Genomic DNA, 15,841 nt, shown 5'->3' with positions numbered 1-15,841 from the left:
TCTCCCTGATAAATACTGAAGCAAAATAATTATTTAATATTTCTGCCATCTCTCTATTGTTACCTGTGTTTATTACCCTGACTATCCTTTAATGGCCCTATTCCCATCCCAACCTTCCTTTTTTTATTGATGTTCCTATAAATTATTTTACTATTTTGTTTTATGTTCCTTGATAAATTGTAACATAATCATTATCAATGAGTTTCATTTTATGTAAGTGTGCAACCCATAACTGATAAGAAGCCACATAGTCAAGAAAAAGGTGTTGGGGAAAATGCTAATTGGAAATGATTCCTGCTTATTTATTAATTAATGGTTTTATGGCTATTTCTGTGATATTTTAAGTAACTCTTCAATTATCAGATTTCTCTGATTTTATTTGGGAGGGTAAAAAGAGAAAAATTGTATCTACTAGTTGGTGAATTGGTAACAAGGGCCATAGACTCAAGATTATCACTAGAATAATGAAGTGAAAGATGATTTCCACTGTTGGTGAATTGGTAACAAGGGTCATAGACTCAGGATTATCACTAGAATAATGAAGAGAAAAATTGGAAGAACCATTTTTGCACAAACAGCTATTAGAACATGGAGGCCTAGAAATTCAGTAGCGCCCTGTTTGGGACGCCAGCCTCACCAGGGCGCCAAAAGTAGCGCCCTGGAAGTAGTCGCGGCCGCCCGCTGGAAATTCACTTTGCGCGCCCCAGAGGGAAGCACGGCGCTACTCGAGGCGCCCCGCATCCCTCTTGGGGCGCTGCAGCTGAAGATTGCTGCGCAACGTGCCGCAGCACCACACGCTGCGGCACGGCGCGCTGTGGTACTGCAGGCCTTCCTCCCCTTCTTAAAGGGGAGGGGCCTTGTGCAGCGCAATCGAGGATCGCGAGTGCCGGCAAAAGAGCCCGGCACTGAGGAGAAGTGCCGGACTCTTGGGACGCAGTCGGCACTCCGTGGGGGGGGGGGGGGCTCAGGAGGCCGGGGACGGCAGCGCGGAGAGGTGCTGGCAGGCGGCCAGCAAAAGAAATGGCCGCCCCGCACCTCTCCTTTAATTAGCACCTCTACCGCTGCAGGTAGGCCCCCTGAACCGTTCGCAAATAGCGCCCGGCGTTAAAGCAGGGGGCGCAACTAAATATCGCAATTGGGGCGGTAGCGGAGCGCTGCGCATACCGATGATGTCATCGGTAGTGGCGCAGCGCTAACGGCTAGCACCGCCATTAGCATCCCGCTAAATTTAGCGGGAGGCATGGCCAGTGGCTTCCGACCCACTTAGCGCCCTCTTAAGGCGCTAATGGGTGGCGCCGCCCACTGAATTTCTAGGCCGGAATGTCTTGCCTTGACTGCACCTCCTTGCCAATGGTAATCTTTTTGTCCGTACCATGGAATTGCACAGAGGACAATCCTGCTTGTAAGCACTCACGCAGCACCATCTCTATCTCAGCAACCATCAAACTAGGGATCATGTGTTGGGCAGCTCCATCACTTGCCTGCAGACTCACGCCTGCATTTATGGCTCCTTTTCCCTTTGTTTTTGCCTGCCACTTTTTAATCCCTAGCCTCTTCAACCAAGATAAAACTTGCTTACAGATTGAGGTGCCCTTTGCTTTCTCTAAAGGCCTTCAGAATGTTCTGCCCCTATTGTGACATGCAGTGTAATTAGTTGCATCCCTTTTAATGTTACTTTTATGCAATTTTCTTCTCCCATCATGATTTCACTCTCTAAACCTATTTAAATCTGCACCAGATGCTGTGAATAAGTCTGCATATATATTTTCCCTAAGGTATTCAGTGCTATTAAAACTTGACATTTCAAGCTGGGTGCACCAATTCCTAACATTTAGAACTGACATAGACATGCAGAAGAAAATCAGCCCCATTAACTTTACTCTTTCATACCTTTAGAATAGCAGCACTATCTGATAATCTTCAGCCAAAAGATCAGCAATGTACTCTGATTGGCAGGATGCGACAAGTGGTGTTCTCCAGGGATCTGTTCTGGGGCCTCAACTTTTCACCATATTTATTAATGACTTGGAAGAAAGAAGAGAGAGTTGTATATCCAAATTGCAGCTGGCACTAAGTTAGAAGGTAGAGTAAGTAGTGCAGATGGGAGCAGGAAGTTTCAAAGGGACATAGACAGACAGTGTGCACAAAACTATGGCAGATTGAGTTCAATGTGGGCAGGTATGATTTGAGAAAGACAAATCATAATATTTTCTTAATGGTGAGAGAATAGGAGCTGTGGAGGAGCAAAGAGATTTAGGTAATCATGTACACAAATCACTAAAAGCTAATGCACAGGTACAGGTTCACGTTAACTCTGTTTCTCTCTCCACAGATGCTGCCTGACCTGCTGAGTATTTCCAGCATTTTCTGTGATACCAGGGCTTAATGGGTTAAATTACGAGGACGGTTTGCATAAACTTGGCTTGTAGCCCCTTGAGTTTAGATGGTTGAGGGGTGATCTAATCAATGTGTTTCAAATGATAAAGAAATTCAATAGGGTAGATACAGAGAAACGATTTCTTCTGGTGGGGGAATCAAGAACAAAGGGACATTAACTTAACATTAAAGCTAGGCCATTTAGCAGTGAAATCAGGAAATACTTTTCCACACAATTGGTAGTGGAAACCTGGAACTCGCTCCCTCAAAAGGCTGTGGATGTTAGGACTATTGGAGCTTTCAAGACTGAGATGGATATATTTTTAGGCAAGGGTATCCAGGGATATGGAGCAAAGGCGAGTAAATGGAGTTGAGGTGCAGACCAGCCATGATCTAATTGAATGGAGGAGCTGGCTGGAGGGGCTGAATGGCCTCCTCCTGTTCCTATGTTCTTACGACTCCAATGAGTTTTTTCTCTCCCTTTTTGTACCAACTAACTCTCTGCAAAGGCTTCAGACAGGCCCACTGATTTGAAAAAGACAGGCTGTTAAATATCTTAGAAATAGTATCGAGGACTGAGAATTTAAATAATTGTTCAAAAGAAACTGCCAAATGCATATTTGAACAACTCAAATGGAATGGCTGTACTTGAATTGAATGGCTTAGCCCCCTCCCTTTGTTTTCCCTTCAGACAAGCCATCTAATTGTTGGAAATGGTCGTGTCAAAATTGAGTGGAACATTCCTTTACAAGCGAAACTGTTTTTAACCCCTTATGTGCCATAACAATTAAAGAAGCTTATATCAAGTTAAATCCTGGATCAAAATGGCTGGAAAATCATGTGTCTGGATTTCTGAGACTCTCCATTGGACTTGCAATGTCAGAAAATTATTCCTCTGGTAAACTCTTTTTTCTTGTCTTTTCTTTAACATGCAGAGTTAAGATGCAGTCTTTAACTAGCTTTATGGATTTGACTCAACTTTCAGTCATTTTAGATCCCATTACATCATAAGAAAAACCTTAAATTACTCAAGTGGCCATATAACAATATTGCTATTTGGTCTCAGTGGTCTGTAGCAGTTTAAAAAAATATTAGTTTCATCCCCTCCTTCCACAAGTTTCCACCCGAATCAACTCCCAACAGCCTCCTTTCTGGGCTACACTCACCATTTTTAACTGTCAAAATAGTAATGCTAACCTTTACTTGTAATGTTATCCTTACCCTTCATTAATTCTAACCCTTCGGAACACTCTAACCTTTGTTTTATAAAATATATATCCTGAGGTTTAAACCAGGTCTTTGATAACATAAATATGTACACTTTTTATTCCAGGTATAACTTAGAAGATCAGCATTTTGTTTCTCATAATCATTAATTTTGTGTCCAAATATTTCAACTTGATACTGTATTGACCTTTTTTTAATAGTTTTTATTTGGCTATCCTTCTTATTTTCAGTACAGTTTTGTGGTTTGTTGGTTTTATCTCCAAATTGACTTCTGGCTTCTTCAATTTTAAAACCTTCTCTAATTCATCCTAATTACCTTTCATTACACCCTTCCCTTTGTTATGGCTTGCTGCTCTGTATTAACATTTTTTCTCCAATCCAAAGCAATTTTGCAACCTAGTTTAAGTACTTTTTTTGTAAAAGTTAGCATGTTTCAACCTAATCTCATGGTCCCAAACACAATCATTCTAGTATCTTGTTTCCAATTACAATGAAATCCTAGTGGCTTTTTTATTTTAAGTGTTGAGCTAATCTTGGTGAGACGTGTCAGTGTTGGTGTAATGGAACACTTTTGTCGTCCGCTGCCAATGCAGAGCATTCCAGGTTAGTTATAGCTCAGGCGCAGGTTAGATACAGAATAAAGCCCCCTTTACTGTGCACCAGTGTACATTTTGCCACTACCCACACCTGCTGGCTTGTGAGTGAATTTGCCAAATTAATATTGAATGATGACATTTTAATCAGTTTTATTTCATGGGCCTGTTCCCAGTAGGTTGAAACTGTCCAAATTAATTTCACTTAGAACCCTCAGCAGCTTGTGCATGATTCCAACCAAGGACCCAGAGGTGAAACAGCAATATACTAAACTTACTATACTAGCCAACTGCAGTATCCAAACCACCAAGCCAGTTTTTTTTTAAAACGTTGAAACCCCTGCACCTCCTCATCACTGCTTCAACTATCTGCTCAATTCCACTTCATCCCTTATCGACACCAGAAGAACCCCAGCTATTACCACCTTTTCTTAGCTATCCTGCAGCTATTTAACCATAGAATCATAGAATCTTACAGCACAGAAGGCCATTTGGCCCATCATGCCTGTGTCAGCTCTTTGAAGGAGCTGTCCAATTTAGTCCCACACCCCAGCTTTTTCCCCATAAACCTGAAAATTACTCCTTTTCAAGTACATGTCAATTGTCTTTTGAAAGTTCCTATGGAATCTGATTCCACCACCCTTTCAGGTAGTGCGTTCCAGATCTTAACAACCCTCTGTGTGAAAAAAATTCTCCTCATTTCCCCTCTAATTTTTTTTTCAATTATTCTAAATCTATGACCTCTGGTTACCGATCCACTTGCCAGAGGAAACAGTTTCTTCCTACTTGCTCTATCAAAATCCCTCATAATTTTAAATCATGTACTCATGCAGTGAAGAGCTCACAGGGTTGGGGGTAATATATTAGCATGAATAGAGGATTGGCTAACGAACAGAAAACAGAGGGAGAGATTTTGTCAATGGGGGCGCGTTGAAGGCGGGACTGCTGCTTGTTGGGTTTTAGTCCCACCTCCATCGACTTGTGGCCAACCCACGCTATTTTCCCTTGATTGACCCAGCGGGCTTAGCAGGCCAATTAAGGGGAAGCTGGTTACAGAGAAAGTCAGCGTATGATGTTTCATCTGTCAAACATTTTTGACAGATGAATTGTCATCGTTTGACAGCTCTTTGAAGCTGTCAATCACTGACATTCTCTGTTCTTTGATGAGTCCTTGTATTCAAGACTCATCAAACCTCTTTTGTGAGCAGAAATTAGATGGTTGTTGCATCGGAGAATGCAGCAGCCATCTGTCATCTCTGCTGGTGAGATGTGAGACTCTCCACATCCCCAACGTTTGAAGCCTGCAGGAAGAAACAAAGGTAAGTAAACATTTTCTATCACGTTCCACTCACCTCACATACTTACCTCCACAGTGCACTTTTGCACCCCTCCGACCCCCGCAGACCCACTGCTCGCCTCGGTGACCCTGGAGGGGTTTCCCAATGTTGGGAATCCCACGCCTCTGGTGGAAAAATGGGGATAATCCTCTTAACTGCCTGTTAACTACCTGTTAACAGGCAGTTAAGTGGCTGTAATCTTCCTGCCTCCAGGAGACGGGACCCGGCGCGGGTCGGCTACCCGCCTCCTGGGAAGATGGCACGGAGGCAGGATGGGTACCCGCCCCCAAATTCTGCCATTTTCCCGGCAGTCTCGCCTCCAAACCCGCCTTCCCAGGGCTGGCAAAATCCAGCCCAGCGAGTTGAGATAAATGGGTCAATTTCCAGTTGGCAAACAGTAACTAGTGGGGTTCCACAGGGATCAGTGCTGGGACCTCAACTATTTACAATCTATATTAATGACTTGGATGAAGGGACCGAGTGTAATGTAGCCAAATTTGCTGATGATACAAAGATAGGTGGGAAAGCAAATTGTGAAGAGGACACAAAGAATCTTCAAAGGAATATAGACAGGCTAAGTGAGTGGGCAAACATTTGGCAGATGGAGTATAATGTGGGAAAGTGTGAGGTTATCCACTTTGGTAAGAAAAATAAAAAAGCAAATTATTATTTAAATGGAGAGAGATTACAAAATGCTGCAATTCAGAGGGACCTGGGGGTCCTTGTGCATGAAACACAAAAAGTTAGCATGCAGGTACAGCAAGTAATCAGGAAGGCAAATGGAATGTTGGCCTTTATTGCAAGGGGGGTTTGAGTATTAAAGCAGGGAAGTCCTGCTACAACTGTACAGGGTATTGGTGAGACCACACCTTGAGTACTACGTACAGTTTTGGTCTCCTTATTTAAGGAGGGATATACTTGCATTGGAGGCAGTTCAGAGAAGGTTCACTAGGTTGATTCCTGAGTTGAAGGGGGTGTCTTATGAAGAAAGGTTGAGCAGGCTGGGCCTTTACTCATTGGGGTTTAGAAGAATGAGAGGGGATCTTATTGAAACATATAAGATACTGAGGGGGCTTGACAAGGTAGATGCAGAGAAGATGTTTCCCCTCGTGGGGGAATCTAGAACTAGGAGGCATAGTTTCAGAATAAGCGGTCGCCCATTTAAAACTGAGATGAGGAGGAATTTCTTCTCTCAGAGGGTCGTAAATCTGTGGAATTCTCTGCCCCAGAGAGCTGTGGAGGCTGATTCATTGAATATATTTAAGGTGGAGATAGACAGATTTTTGAACAATAAGGGAGTGATGGGTTATGGGGAGCAGGCAGGGAAGTGGAGCTGAGCCCAAGATCAGATCAGCCATTATCTCATTGAATGGCGGAGCAGACTCGAGGGGCCAAATGGCCTACTCCTGCCCCCTCCTCTACTCCCTCTTCACCCACGACTGTGTGGCTGTTAAGGGTTCCAACACCATCATCAAGTTTGCGGATGACACCACGGTAGTAGGCCAGATCACCAACAACGATGAGTCAGCCTACAGGGAGGAGGTCCAGCATCTCGTGAAGTGGTGCGCCGATAACAACCTGGCCCTTAACACCAAGAAAACAATAGAAATTGTGGACTTCAGGAAGTCCAAAGGCGGAAGTCACACCCCCATCCACATCAATGGGGCTGTGGTGGAAAGGGTGGACAGCTTTAAGTTCCTCGGAGTCCACATCACGGAAGACCTCTCCTGGTCCCTCAACACCTCCTCTCTGGTGAAGAAGGCCCAGCAGCGCCTATATTTCCTAAGGAGGCTAAAGGGATGTAACCTGTCACCCCTGATCCTCTCTAACTTTTACCGCTGCACAATAGAGAGCATCCTGATGAACTGTATCACAGTATGGCATGGCAGCTGTAGCTACTATGACCAGAAAGCCCTGCAGCGGGTAGTCAAAACTGCCCAACGCATTACCGGCACCCGGCTACCGACCATAGAGCACATATACCAGAAACGCTGTCTACAGAGGTCACGGTCCATCATCAAAGACCCTACCCACCCCAGCCAGTCTGTTCGCCCTCCTGCCATCTGGGAGACGTTACAGATGCATTCGCACCCGTACGACCAGATTTAGGAACAGCTTCTTTCCCAGGGCTGTCATCCTACTGAACTCCACAAATAAACTCTAAAGCCTGCACATCTGCCAATGCACTTTATTAGGGTTATATTTATGTTAATATACTACAAGCCAAATGTATGTTGAATGTTTAAATGTCTTAATCCAAATGTACACTCTCGGGAGCTGCAAGCCTACATTTCGTTGTACTGCACTTGTGCACTAACAATGACAATAAAAGTTGATTTGATTTGATTTTGATTTTATTTCTTATGTTCTTATTAATGGCTGTTCCCAGTGAATAGTGGATAGTCTGACAATCCACAAGATCGGTGATCCATGTTGCTTCTGTCTATTTCCTGTGTCACTTAATCATTTTGAGTCATGCCAGCTCTGAAGCAAAGCTGAAGTTTTGCCCTGCCAACAGCAGGACCCATTACCATTTGAGGGTTCATAGGGACTCTGAAAATTGTGTCCATCTACCCTGGTGGAGGTATTGCATCCTTTAAATAGACTTCTCTGTATTGATAGTAGCCCCTGCACTGAAAGAGAGAAATTGTATGGTGAGTCAGTATGACTGTCCCCTTGTAGGAAAATCCAGCCTACTCTCGCAATACTGGTGCCAGTCAAATAATTAAATCTGTCACTGTAATGCTACAAAAAGGGAGTACGAAAAGAAACTTGCAAGGGATATCAAAATCAATATGAAGAATATTTACAGTTACATTAGGAAAAAAGGGTGGTCAGGAGCAATGTTGGCCCTTAAAAACTGAAAGTGTTGATATTGTCAGTGCCAATGGGGAAATGGCGGACATGTTGAACAATTACTTTGCGTCAGTATTTACAGTAGAAAAAGAGGCTAGCATGCCGGAAATCCCAAAGAAACGAATATTGAATCGGGAGCAGGGACTCAATAAAATTAATAAGTAAAAAAAAGTTATGAAGAAAATAATGGCACTAAAGGGTGACAAATCCCTAGGGCCAGATGGTGCTGGAGAAATTAATGGGACTGAAAGCCGATAAATCCCCAGGGCCTGATAATCTGCATCCCAGAGTACTAAAAGAGGTAGCCATGGAAATAGGGGATGTATTGGTTGTCATCTTCCAAAATTCTATAGATTATGGAACAGTTCCTACAGATTGGAGGGTGGCAAATGTAACCAAACTATTTTAAAAAGGAGGGAGAAAGAAAACGGTACTACAGACCAGTTAGCCTAACATCAGTAGTAGGGAAAATGCTAGAGTCTATTATAAAGGATGTGATAACAGGACACTTAGAAAATATCAATGGGATTAGACAAAGTCAACATGGATTTATGAAAGGGAAATCGTGTTTGACAAACCTACTGGAGTTTTTTGAGGATGTAACTGGTAGAATAGATAAGGGAGAACCAGTGGATGTGGTGTACAGTATTTGGATTTTCAGAAGGCCTTTGATAAAGTCCCACATAAGAGGTTAGTGTGCAAAATTAAAGCACATGGGATTGGTAATATACTGGCATGGATTGAAAATTGGTTAACAGACAGGAAACAGAGAGTAGGAATAAATGGGTCTTTTTTGGGGTGGCAGGCGGTGACTAGTGGGGTACCGCAGGGATCAGTGCTTGGGCCCCAGCTATTCACAATATATATCAATGATTTGGATGAGGGAACCAAATGTAATATTTCCAAGCTTGCTGACGACACGAAACTAGGTGGGATTGTGAGTTGTGAGGAGGTTGCAAAGAGGCTTCAAGGCGATTTAGACAAGTTGAGTGAGTGGGCAAATACATGGCAGATGCAGTATAACGTGGATAAATGTGAAGTTATCCATTTCGGTAGGAAAAATAGAAAGGTAGAGTATTATGGTGATAGATTGGGAAATGCTGATGTACAAAGGGACCTGGGTGTCCTGTACACCAGTCACTGAAAGCAAACATGCAGGTGCAGCAAGCAGTTAGGAAGTCAAATGGTATGTTGGCCTTCATTGCAAGAGGATTTGAGTACAGGAGCAAGGATGTCTTACTACAGTTATACAGGGCCTTGGTGAGACCACACCTTGAGTATTGTGTGCAGTTTTGGTCGCCTTATCTGAGGAAGGATGTTCTAGCCATGGAGGGAGTGCAGCGAAGATTCACCAGACTGATACCTGGGATGGCAGGAATGACATATGAGGAGAGATTGGGTTGATTGGGCTTATACTCGCTGGAGTTTATAAGAATGAGAGGGGATCTCATTGAAACTTATAAAATTCTAACAGGACTAGACAGACTAGATGCAGGAAGGATGTTCCCGAAGGCGGGGGAATCCAGAATGAGAGTTCACCGTCTCAGGATATGGGGTAGGACATTTAGGACTGAGATGACGAGAAATTTCTTCACTCAGAGAGTGGTGAACCTGTGGAATTCTCTACCACAGAAGGCTGTGGAGACCAAGTCACTGAATAAATTTAAGAAGGAGATAGATATATTTCTTAAGGCTAAAGGGTTCAAGGGATATGGGGAGAAAGCAGGGACAGGGTACTGAATTTGGATGATCAGCCATGATATCATTAAATGGCGGAGCAGGCTCGAGGGGCCGAATGGCTTACTCCTGCTCCTATCTTCTATGTTTCTATAGAAAGTCATATGTACAAATTTGCTGATGACACAAAGATAGGCTGCATTGTAGGCAGTGTAGATGAAAGCATAAAATTACAAAGGGATATTGATAGATTAAGTGAATGGGCAAAACTGTGGCAAATGGATTTCAATGTAAGCAAATGTGAGGTCATCCATTTTGGACCTAAAAGTGATAGAACAGGGTACGTTCTAAATGGTGAAAAGCTAAAAATAGTGGATGTCCAAAGAGACTTGGGGGTTCAGGTATATAGATCATTAAAATGTCATGAACAGGTACAGAAAAGAATCAAAAAGGCTAATGGACTGCTGGCCTTTATATCTAGAGGACTAGAATACAAGGGGGTAGAAGTTATGCTGCAGCTATACAAAGCCCTGGTTAGACCACACCTGGAGCACTGTGAGCAGTCCTGGGCACCACACCTTAGGAAGGATATATTGGCCTTGGAGGGAGTGTAGCGTAGGTTTACTAGAATGATACCCGGACTTCAAGGGTTAAGTTATGAGGAGAGATTACACAAATTAGGGTTGGATTCCCTAGAATTTAGAAGGTTAAGGGATGACCTGATTGAAGTTTTCAGGATATTAAGGGGAACAGATAGGGTAGATAGAGAGAAACTATTTCTGCTGGTTGGGGATTCTAGGACTAGGGGAAATAGTCTAAAAATTAGAGCCAGACCTTTCAGGAGTGGAAATTAGGAAATATTTCTACACACAAAGGGTGGTAGAAGTTTGGAACTATCTTCCGCAAATAGCAATTGATGCTAGATTAATTGTTAATGTTAAATCTGAGATTGATAGCTTTTTGTTAACCAAAGGTATTGAGAGATATGGGGCACATGGAGTTATATCGCAGATCAGCCATGATCTCATTGAATGGTGGAACAGGCTTGAGGGGCTGAATGGCCTACTCCTGTTCCTATAGTGTGCTGTTGCACTACATGGGAAAAGAGTGAGGGAGTGTTGGTTGGATTAGTGAGACAGTCATTTCTTAAATCTAAAAAGTATGAGCAAAGTTGCAGATTCAGTGAAAACTCAAAAAAGGAGAAGGATTAAGGAATCATACTGGCATTGTGACACACCTCGAAGCACGCTACATCCAATCAACTACTTTGAAGTGTGTCAAGAAGCAGCAGCCAACTTGTGCATAGCAAGATCCCACAAGCAGCGATGTTTTGGACAACGAGCTAATTTGTTTTTTAGTGTTATTAGTGAGGGAGGAATGTTGGCCAAGACTGCCTGCCCTCCAAATAATACCAGAAGCTCTTTACCGCCCATCTGAACCATTGAACATGGCAGGCAGGGCATGTCCCCAGCAGTGTAGCACACGCACAAGTGACAAACACATTGCCAGTTACCTGATCCACTGTTACAAGAGAACCAAACACTGAGCTCTGTGGCAGCTGACTTTCAGATAAATACTTCTGAAAAACTAAAATATCAAAATGATGAAGACAAAGTGAAAAAAGATAAAATGAGTCAGCACAAAATTGAAATCAAATCTCCAGACAGCAATAGCTGGTGAAGTAATAGATATCTTTTGTGCACGGCCAAATTAATTGTCAGTTATTATAAAACCCAAATGTCAAGACAACTCAGGTGATAAAATTATTCTAAATTTGCCTACCGTCAACAGAAAGTCCCACTTCACGAAATTAATTTTCGAAAAATCTGGTTTTGCCAGATGCTGAAATGTATACGCGTTTCAAGAGTAAATCATTGACAGTGTTTGGTGCTGGAAACTGACTTCCGTTCTGGTTTGACAGGACGAGGTGAATGTGTAGGAAATGTGCTGCTACTCTCTCGTCGGCACCACGAGAATTCCTCAAACTAAGATGCACACTTAACGAGCTGAAGAATCGGTCATGCAGGGAGACCTTTGTGGAAAGTGCTGTTTGATCTGCATATGCGTACCAGCAAGACCGATCCGCAGAGTGTTGCATTGCAGGAGAAACTGAGTGAAATCTACAGAACGGAACTGCGCGGAGTGGGTGAGGAGCAATGCAGTGATTACTCTGCAAGTATGAGCTTCCACGACACTAACAATAATAAAGCATGATATTGAGAGCTAAAAACCGGCGTTCTGGCACATTATCAGACTGATCGCAATCGGAACATACGATTTGAAACAATTAAGAGTGTATCATTTTAGCGCCTTGCATGGGTCACCAGCAAATGGAAAAAGTACGAGGTATCCGATGTATGAAGAGTCACTGTTTTTCTCCCGTTATATGAATGCTTTAAATTTTTAGGGTTATTTATTTGAATGTATTAATTTTTAAACACTATAAAATGATTAGTTACAATTTTACATGAAACGTCAATTTAAGTTAATCCAACGGCTTTGATGTAATTATGAAGGAAACTGGAAAACAATTGCCTCAAAAGGAAAAGAAAGGAAGTTTAAAATTGATTTTGCCTATCGAGTCATCCATAGTTTGCAGATTATTATTTCAATATCAAAGGTCTATTATAATAAAGCAGTAATTTCCGTGCCAATAGTGTATTGTGTTGTCAATCACCACCTAAGTTACACTGGAGAAGCTGACTTAGGCGCATTTTATTTACGTAGACGATTTTTAATTTCTACGATAGACTAATTACTGAAAAAAGTGCTGCTGAAATTGTAGTTGCCTCTTTAATTGCTTGCTCTTTTCATGCGCAACCCTTTTATAAATATCAGTTTGATAGTTTAAGTTACGGATGAGACAAAACATTGTAACACTGCTCTTTTGCTAAAACGATGGAATGAATGCTCTACTGTACAAGCTTATATAAAAAAAACACTGTTCGTTTAGAGGCGAGTGGATTATGCCTTATAGTCGTGCTGAAAAGGGAACAGACTGCTGCATGCCATTGGGCGTACTGTAAACTACTAAACCAGGTCACTGTTGTTGATAATGCTGCTTGGAACTTGAGATGTTAGCTCACATTCGGGTACAAAAAGGGCTGTTCTGAAACAGGAAAAAGAGCATATAATTGGAAGTTTCTTTAGCAAGCAACATTGTGCAGTGTCATTTGTAGCCAAGTACTGCTGTACTTTGGGAACGAGGTAGAACTTAAAATACTTTATACTTAATGAAGGTAGATTTTTTAAAATTTGTTGTAAGCCTTTTTTTGATTCTCAATTAAATGTTGAGGTAAGATGTATGATCCTTTACCATGAGTGCAACCAATAGTAATTTATGTTATTTCGAGTTTGAATCAATGTGCACAGATAAAACAGTTTAGTGCCTTCATTTGCTTTCATTGTTTGCTCAGTCATTTCAACCACTGAGGAATAAACACAATATACTTATGAACGAAAATAGAGTTTGTGCCATGGTGTATCTTCACCTGTTATCGCTTCTGTATCATCACAGACTGTTTTTCTTTTCTCTGTTAAGATATTACAAGTGGATAAGGAAAGATGTACAGCACATTTAGTCCCAAGGAGCCTGGGCCAAGCCTCTCTGATGTGCACCAATATAGTCAGTGGTTGGCAAGCAGGCATGAAGCTAGTTTATTACCAATGAAAGAGGACTTGGCTTTATGGTTGACAAATTTACTAGGTAAGATTACAATTTTAATGCTTGGTATTTGATTCAAATGATTAAAAATGAGAACTATTTTAAGCTTGTTCAGGGACTTTGGAAGTAATTCAACCATTGAGCAGAGCCCGCCGGGAACAGTATCTGCTTTCGTGAGGCAGAATATAAACATACAAAAATATCGGATAGGAAAAGACCCGATGGTCCAACTAGCATGTCCCATAAATGGATACTCTTTTTACAGGAATCTTGGTGTTGGTTGAATCTTTACACTCTTCCAGTTTTCTAATGCATAGTTATGTGCTTAATTCTAAGTGTACACATATAAAATGATTAGTTAGAATTTTCAATATTTTTGTAGAGTTATTTTGGTAGCAAGCCTGGCCCTTTAAAGACAAGAACAGAACCTTGTAATTCAGAAGTTTGTTAAACCAGATTACACATCTCAGTCATTTATTTGTGGAGCTTGATTTCTGCACATCTATACATCTTGCATACTATCAGTAAAGTCGTCAAGTCTTTTGGTTTTGAAACATTGAGATCAATTGTACACTCCAAGTCCCTGACTACTTGTGAGGAATGCCATGGACGATCTACTAGTTTTATCACTGTTTACAGTGTAGTTAGTACTGCAAGTTGCAGAAGCTTAAGGCAATGTTGTTTCATCTTGGGAAGAAGTAATCGTGTGCCAGTCATTGTTACCCTGAGGTAATGACTTATATTAACGGCTTGTATTAATTTACTTAAAGTTTATCAGGAAAGTTTTTTTTAAGGGTATAAGTGTAACCATGCAGGGACTTGTTAGTCTAATGAGTAGGAAAGACTATATGGTAGATTTTTCTCTTCATTGCATCTGGGAAATTGGTATTCCCCAAGGCGAGTGAAGATGAAAAAAGACTGAAGACCTGTTACTTTGGGTCTCTGCCAGCCAGGCTGCCCAGGATTTCCTGGGCTTCCCCATTATTCTTAAATTGACCTGCACCTGTAGTAGGTTCAGGCCCAACATTGGTAATATAATGTGAGAAGGGTGCTCCTGGCCTCCCCTCTCATTTCGCTGTGGATCCACTCATTGAGCACGCCATGGTAGGGGCAGCCTGAAGAAAGCTGGCGCAATAGGCTGCCCCAGCAGACTGGAGGGTCCTGGAGTAGGCTGAAGATTATGTAGTCAAGTTCTAAGATATTTGCTGGCCTTGCGCTCCCCCCAAAAAGTCTGAAGCATTTAAGCCTTCTGGTTACTAACCTCCAGCAGCAGCAAGAAGGCTTTGCTGTTGGCAATCTGGAGTGCAGCTGCAAACTCTCAGGTCTGCAGTGCGCTTATGTTTCCTCCCTGATTTGTAGACACACAGTCCAGACAGGGGGCAGTCTTGTGCCTGGAGTGTGCCTGGGCCATGCAAGTGGCCTGAGGTAGGAAAATCATGGGCAGCTTCTATCTCACAGGGTGAGCAGTGGGCACTCAGAAGAAAATCTACTCCTAGAAATATTTCAGTAAAAGGGCTATTGATTCTGATGGGAGTGTTACTTAGTGACAAAAATTGTATCTTGTGCTAGATGCCAGACATTTGGCAGAAAGAACATGCAAATTGTAATGGGTTAATCAATAGCTGGGCTAAGGACCCTCATACTTCTGTGATGAAAGGCCCATGTAGTGCACCTCAGACACAGGCAACTCTCCCTCTGATCATTTGTCTGCAACTCCTCTTCATCCTTAAGCTCCATGAAGCCAAGTGTAATTTCTAGAGCAATGCAGGCGAGCCCGTGCCATTAACCAGCTCAAACCCATTTTTCAGAAAATTGGGCTTTAATACTATGCACTTTAGTCTGGGCAATCCCCCCCTCCCATCCATGGATGGATGGGCGCAAGTCACCAACTGACATGGGAAGATGGGTGCCAAAGATGTGCTCAAAGTGGCATTTATACCTGCCTGCCCCATTGTAACTGAGATGCCCTCCCGGTGGCCTAGCAAATTCCAGCTGGGTTAATGCTGGAGGGCACCATCAGCTGTGATCCTGGCCAGGATGATGATCCAAGGAATTTATGGGCCTATGTTTTCATGTCTGTTGTGACCATGGGAGCTCAAATATGAAGTGGA

General features: G+C 42.4%; 1 protein-coding gene across 5 annotated transcripts in view; it reads left to right on the top strand.

The window, feature by feature from the left end:
* gas2a (growth arrest-specific 2a) overlaps positions 1-15,841 on the top strand; it is a 271,414-nt gene that overhangs the window by 34,327 nt on the left and 221,246 nt on the right. For 2 of the 5 annotated variants that reach the window (XM_086008134.1, XM_086008135.1), the window contains one exon: positions 13,608-13,772. In XM_086008134.1, the coding sequence (XP_085864260.1) occupies positions 13,631-13,772 (142 nt within the window). In that variant the 5' untranslated portion in view covers positions 13,608-13,630. Of the gene's footprint in view, positions 1-11,943; positions 12,413-12,452; positions 13,274-13,607; positions 13,773-15,841 lie in introns of those variants that run through there. The other 3 variants (XM_086008138.1, XM_086008137.1, XM_086008139.1) reach the window with 3 other exon arrangements.

Source organism: Somniosus microcephalus, chromosome 15, assembly GCF_052327205.1.
Source record: "Somniosus microcephalus isolate GS21.2 chromosome 15, FLI_Smic_1.0, whole genome shotgun sequence".
Lineage (NCBI taxonomy): Eukaryota > Metazoa > Chordata > Chondrichthyes > Squaliformes > Somniosidae > Somniosus > Somniosus microcephalus.
This window is presented reverse-complemented; position numbering and strand designations above follow the sequence as displayed.